Source organism: Talpa europaea (assembly GCF_964194135.1).
Source record: "Talpa europaea genome assembly, chromosome: 9".
Taxonomy (NCBI): domain Eukaryota; kingdom Metazoa; phylum Chordata; class Mammalia; order Eulipotyphla; family Talpidae; genus Talpa; species Talpa europaea.
Genome location: NC_140076.1, coordinates 15,324,071 through 15,330,612, shown reverse-complemented (window position 1 = coordinate 15,330,612; position 6,542 = coordinate 15,324,071). Strand labels below are relative to the sequence as shown.

At 52.3% G+C, this 6,542-nt stretch overlaps 1 protein-coding gene across 1 annotated transcript; it reads left to right on the top strand.

Annotated features, from left to right (window-relative positions):
- Positions 1-3,841: 3,841 nt before the first annotated feature.
- KDF1 (keratinocyte differentiation factor 1) lies at positions 3,842-5,928 on the top strand (the record flags this gene model as incomplete). Its single annotated transcript, XM_084243013.1, has 3 exons — positions 3,842-4,880; positions 5,266-5,340; positions 5,846-5,928. 3 exons carry the CDS (start codon positions 3,842-3,844, stop codon positions 5,926-5,928), a joined length of 1,197 nt encoding a protein of 398 aa, XP_084099139.1.
- Positions 5,929-6,542: the final 614 nt, after the last annotated feature.

The following is a 6,542-nucleotide window of genomic DNA, read 5'->3' as shown; positions in this document are numbered from 1 at the left end:
CTCACAGAACCAAAGGAGCGCTAGGGCTTGGGAGGCAGGATGCAGGAGATATAACTTGTACAAAACGGGCTTAGGATGATTTTAGGAGGGTTCAGGACCAAGAAGAGAGGGAAACTGAGACTAGGCACAGTCCTTACCCCAGTTCTTGTGCTCAATCCCTATCCCGCCCCTATTCAGAATGTGTGGCACCTGCAAAGCATGTGGGCTCTGGAGTCTGGGGACCACAGTTCAAATCCTCCTCCATCCCTTTCCAGCCAGGTGTCTCTTTCACCTCTGAGCTTCCACACACCTGATATGAGAGGGAGCTATAATACCTGCAGGGCAATGTGAGTGCTGAATAAAGGGCAAGTCCCCTTGGGCTGGAGCCTGTTTCTTGCCCATTCACGTCTGTTCCCCCAGCATTTAGCAGTGTGATTGGGGGAGGTGGGGAGGGGGTGGTAGGTGTTCAGTAAATGTCTGTTGGATGGATTTAATAAATAGTGAATCCTGAAGCCTTGGAGGTGGGGGAAGAGAGTGACCCAGACCATCATCAGTAAACCCTTGATGCTCTTACAAACCCATTACCCCAGAATTCAGAGTGGTTGAAACGGTACAGATGTGGTCATCTTCTCATCTAAGACCTGAGACTGGAAGGCTCAGGGCTGCCTGTGTGGGCACTTGGGCACTGGCTTGTCCATGGAGCGGGCAGAGCCACTTTCACTGCCCTGTTCTCCCAAGTAACCAATGGGATGGGGTAGCAAAAAGGAGTCTGGGCCAGACGCTTGGGTCCAAGCAGATGTTGGCTACTTATTTATCCTCTCTGTCTCAATATAGTAATGATAACAATTATACCTGCCAATAGGGCTGTGAGAAGTAATTGATTTAATCAAGTCACCACAAATCAACTCTCACTAAAGTGCAAACTCCTGAGTTTAGGGAATTTGGTCTGTTTTACCACTGTGTCCATAGAATTTAGAGCAGTATCCGCCACACAGTAGGCCCTCAGTAAATGTTTGTTAATTGAGTGAATGAATGAATCCATATCCATCCCAGTACTCAAACCAAGGCTAAGAATTTCACCACTTGTCTCTCCGGGTTGTTAACGATTTTAAAGTCACATCTTACAATTTCACTTTTCACTTTCTTCCCCCACCCCAGACTACTGCTCCCCCAGTCCAGTCACACTAGAGCCTAAGTCCTTTCTCCTTTTCCTCAAAAGCCCTAGTTGTACTATGTGTCAGTCCCCAAAAGCATTTCTTGTACCTAATCCTGTTCCGGACACTGAGGCAGAAGGAATCAGACAGCGTCCCTGTCCCTCGGGACCATACATACTTCTCTTCAAACAATGGGCTCAAAGCCGACTCAGCTGACAGAAAGCCCAGAGAAGAATGTGGGGCTCCCATTAACTCGGGTTCCGGAGGGTGCTTGGCGAAGGAGTGGGGGCATGGGCTGAAGGGTTGTAGGAGTAAAGAACTGTAGCCTTCCCCGCGCCATTCCCATGGCTGATAGTCCCTGCCTCCCTTTTTGTCTTTCTCTGTTTACATATGCCTTCTGGTTTCCTGTGACCCTTTTGACATTAGTTTGCAGACATCATGCTCCGTAACCCCTAAATGCTGTTATATATTTCCTAAGAATAAGAATATTATTTTACATAACTATAGTAATCAAATTCAGGAAAGTTAACATTGACCTAATACTATTAAATATAGTCTATTTTCATATTTCACCAGTTATCTCTTTTATCCAATTTCCAATTTTCTCTCTTGATCCATGTAGTTGTCATGTCCATCAACATGGGTTTACTTTGCCTGATGCTTCCTCATGATTATATTCAGGTTGGGCATTTTTTGTCAGGACTACTTTGTAAGTCATGTGACCCTCCTTATAGTCCTCCATTGTAGCAGGAGGCATGGATGTTGGTTTGCCCCATTATTTGATATTAACTTTGATCATATGATTAAGGTGGTGTCTGCCAGATTCTCCAGATTTTTTTTTTAAGTTCTCACTGGCTGCTACAAGAAGAATGGAATGGAGCTAGCCAAAATGGGAGTCTTGATAGTATCTGAGTGAGAGGTGATGGTAGCCTTGTTTAGGGAGATGACATTGATTTGCCTGCGGCATGTTGCCTATTAGAGCCAAAACCGGAACTGGAACACAGACATCTGCTATCTAGCCCCAGATTCCTTGCCCATCGCCAATTCTGAGAACCCAGTGCCATCAGGGATAAAGAAGTAAGGAATCAGGTACTCCCTGGTGGTGCAAGGGGTTAAGAAGCAACCCATGAAACTATCCGCAGCCACTGCAGCACAAGTTCAATCCCCGGCCAGGGAGCTGCCCTCATGGTGCAGCAGACCTCTCTTATCTCTCCAGCTGCTCCCCTCAGCAGTGGATTTCAGTAGATCTGCCTGTTCTGCTCCCCACTCTGTCTCTGGTGAAACTTCTCACCTCCCCACACCACTGGCCTGTACCCCAGTTCTTGTATGCATAAATATTTTTTTAAAAAACTACAAAAAAAAAGAGAAGGAATCAATGTCTCAGAAAGCCCAGGCTAATCCTAGTTGCTGCCCAGTAAACCCTACACCTGATAAGGATCCTCCTAAATACATCACTAGACAATGTTCCCTAATTCCTCAGGCAGAGTTATTTCCTCCCATAAAGCCTCATTTATCCATCTTAAGAACTTTTAAACATCTTTTCCCTACAAAAGCATGTGGAAATCACAAGGGCAGGGTCTATAATTCATTCATCTTTGGCCTACAATACCTAACACAGAACCAGGCTCAGTGCTTATGGAATGGAGTCTTAGCTCTGAGCCTACTAGCAACCCAGTTAAAAAGGGAAAGATGCTGTATTTTGTGGCTCAGCTTTTTTGTCTAATCAAAGGCAGCAAAAAGTACTTAGTGTTAAATGCTGCTAGAAGAGCAAACTTGAGCTGGACTGAAATTTTTTTTTTAAGATTTATTTATTTATAAAATCTTATAAAGCACTGGGTACAGTCAGAAGCACAGGAGGGTGAGAGAATTCACCAGAGCCAGAGGGGAGAGCAGAGCAGGCAGGCTGACGAAGTACACTATTGAGGGGGAGCAGCAGTCACAGCAGGAGAGGTCTGCGCGCCATGTGGGACCCTCGCCTGGCGGCTGGCACTGCAGAGGCTGCGGGCAGCTTCACAACCCAGTGCTCAACCTCTGAGCCACCGGGGAGGCCCTGGACTGAAATATTGACAGCGAGCTGTTACACTTCCGTGTCAGTTCTGAAGGGAGGGGCTGGGGAAGGGATGGGGGCAATGTGGTAAAGATCAAGTTCTGTAGCGAGTCACATGGAAGGAAGGACATTTGTTGAGCAGCCTCCTAGGCTCTGTGCTGGCTGGGCTTGCCAACAGTGGGAAGAAACTGGGGGAGACCATTGCCCAGAAGCAGGATCCCAGGACATATGTTTGTATATCTGTTGCAGAATATATATCCAGAAGTGGAATTGCTGGCTCATATGGTAAGTCTACATTTTTCAGAGGGGTCGCCACGCTGTTTTCCTCAGCAGCCGCTCCATTTTACATTCCCACGGGCTGCGCACCAGGGCCCCAACTTCCCCACATCCTCACCAACACTTGCTATTGCCTGCTTTTTCAAGAGTAGCCATCCCAGATGTTGACGTGTAGGTTAGACCCAGAGAGAACTTCCTCTTCGGGGAGCAGAGGAGCACTAGATGAGGGTTGTGGGCACTCTTGGGCCAGTCCACACCACAAACTGCTTAGAAACCAGAGCCTGAAGCTCCTCGGTCAGTGCAGGAGCTTGCCTCGCCCCTGACCCTGACTCCTCCTCGGCCTCTCACCCTCAGGTGCTGGCTGCAGCAAACCATGAGATGAGCCATGCCCCGCCCTGGACACCCCCGCCCATCATCTGGGCCCCCACGCTTGGGACCCTGGGAGCGTCCATCAGAGCTATGTCTGGAGACATATGAGGAGCCATCCCGGCACCCACCAAGCCGCCGCACCCGTAAAGCAGACCCCAAGGACCCTGGCCACCATGGGCCCGAGAGCCTTACCTTCATCTCTGGTTCTGCTGAGCCAGCCACTGAGCCCCCAGCCTGCTGCCTGCTCTGGCGACCCTGGGTGTGGGACTGGTGCCGGGCTGCCTTCTGCTTCCGCCGCTGCCGGGATTGCCTCCAGCGCTGCGGAGCTTGTGTTCGGGGCTGCAGCCCCTGTTTGTCTGCCGGGGACTCCACTGAGGGGGCTACAGAAGCCAGCTGGGCCAAAGAGCACAATGGAGTGCCTCCCAGCCCCGATCGGGCACCCCCTAGTCGGCGGGACGGCACGAGGCTCAAATCAAACATGGGCAGCAGTTTCAGCTACCCTGATGTCAAGCTCAAAGGCATCCCAGTGTACCCCTACCGCAGCACCACCTCCCCAGCCCCCGATGTGGACTCCTGCTGCAAGGAGCCACTGGCAGAGGCCCCACCCATGCGGCACAGCCTGCCTAGCACCCTTGCCAGCAGCCCCCGGGGCTCTGAGGAGTACTACTCCTTCCACGAGTCGGACCTGGACCTGCCCGAGATAGGCAGCGGCTCCATGTCGAGCCGAGAGATCGACGTGCTCATCTTTAAGAAGCTAACGGAGCTGTTCAGCGTGCATCAGATCGACGAGCTGGCCAAGTGCACGTCAGACACGGTGTTCCTAGAGAAGACCAGCAAGATCTCCGACCTCATCAGCAGCATCACCCAGGATTACCATCTAGATGAGCAGGATGCCGAGGGGCGCCTGGTGCGTGGCATCATTCGCATCAGTACCCGAAAGAGCCGCGCCCGTCCGCAGACCACAGAGGGGCGCTCCTCCCGGGCGGCCGCCCTAACTGCTGCTGCCCCGGACAGTGGCCATGAGACCATGGTGGGCTCAGGGCTAAGCCAGGATGGTAGGTGGGGACCTGGGACTGAGGGGCAGAATGGAGGAGGCTCTGGCCAAGGGAGGGTTGCAATGCAGTCTTGGGCCACTGTGGGGCCACCCCTGAACCATTCCCTGCTCCCTTTGTCCACTTCTCTGCATCCCTTAAGGGGTCCCAACTCCTGCTACCCCCTGCCTTCTTGGTTAATAGGACCCAGGAACCCATATGAATTTTGACCCCTGACCTGTCCTGATCTAACCAGAAGTCTCACCCACCCTCGTACATGTACATGCATGCACGCGCCTGGTTTTTTGTTTTTCTTTAACCTTATTTCTCTAGTCCTCATTGGGCTGGGAGCAGAGTGAGGAAGTTTGAAAGGATATGATAATGACGTTGCTCCCTGTTCTTTCCCTAGAACTGACAGTGCAGATCTCCCAGGAGACGACTGCAGATGCCATCGCCCGGAAGCTGAGGCCTTATGGAACGCCAGGTTTGGTCTTGACTTGATGAGTGCAGAGCGGAGAGACTATCCTAGGGGCCCCCCTTTGCCTCTATGCCTCCCAGGGGGGTGAGAATGGGCTCACAAAGGAACAAGAAGCCTGTGCAGCCACAAATCACCCCAATCTTGCAAACTGACTTAAAGGGTTTCAGGGGGGTGCCCTGGGACTAGAGGGCCACGTGTCCAGAACAAGCTAGCTGCAAGTGATGGGGACCCCAACCTGTAAGCCAGGTCCTGGGAAGGAAAGCAGAGGAAAGGCGGCCAGCCCTCTGGTGCTGCAGGCACCCCATGTGGCTTCTACAGCCGTCATCTTGGTCTTCAAGATGACCCCTGGGAATAGGTCATTGCAGTGAAGCTGGGGCTCTGAGGTCAAGAAATGCACAAGTGGGTCACCCAACCAGGATCAGACTAACCCAGCTCCAACCCCCCTCTGCCCTGCCCACGCACCTGGAGGATCTCCTCCCTCTCAGCCTGTCCCCTCCTCCCTTCCCCTCAGGATACCCGGCCAGCCACGACTCATCCTTCCAGGGCACTGACACAGACTCATCGGGGGCACCTCTGCTCCAGGTGTACTGCTGACCCCCACTGGGCCCAGAGGCCCCTACCCTTCTGAGAGCACAGCGAACAGAATGAAGAGGGGGACCAGGATTCCCTTTGTGGGGGGCAGGACCATGAACCCTGAAGCAGTGCCCACTCTGGCTCCTCCTGCCTTGGCTGACTGGTCCCTGGACCACGTGCATTTCACTGGGCCACAGTGCCCGCATCCTTGTGGACCTCCAATTGCCTGACCCTTCCTGCCCTGGTCGCCAGGCCATATGGGGCACGAAAAGCAAAGACTTAGGAGCTACCTTCTGGATTGTATCCTGACTCTACCCCGAGGCACTACCTGAACCCATCATACAAAACTCGTCTTCAGTGGGTTGGGTTGGGGGACAGGCAGTGGGCAGGGCCCACTCCACATCATGTTGCTGAGCAGTTGGGTTCCTGGCTGATGTTCTACATGTTAACATGATCGTGTTACAAGTACAAAGTTAATGGGTCCCCCTGGTCGTCTCTGCCGTGACACTGTCCTTTCTGTCCCATTTACCTGAGTGCTGTTCAGAGTTGGAGCCAGGATGGAGCATCAGCCTGGATTTGTGTCCACCTCTTGGAGTCAGTATTCTGAGATAGCTCAAGGCATCATCTACCTAACC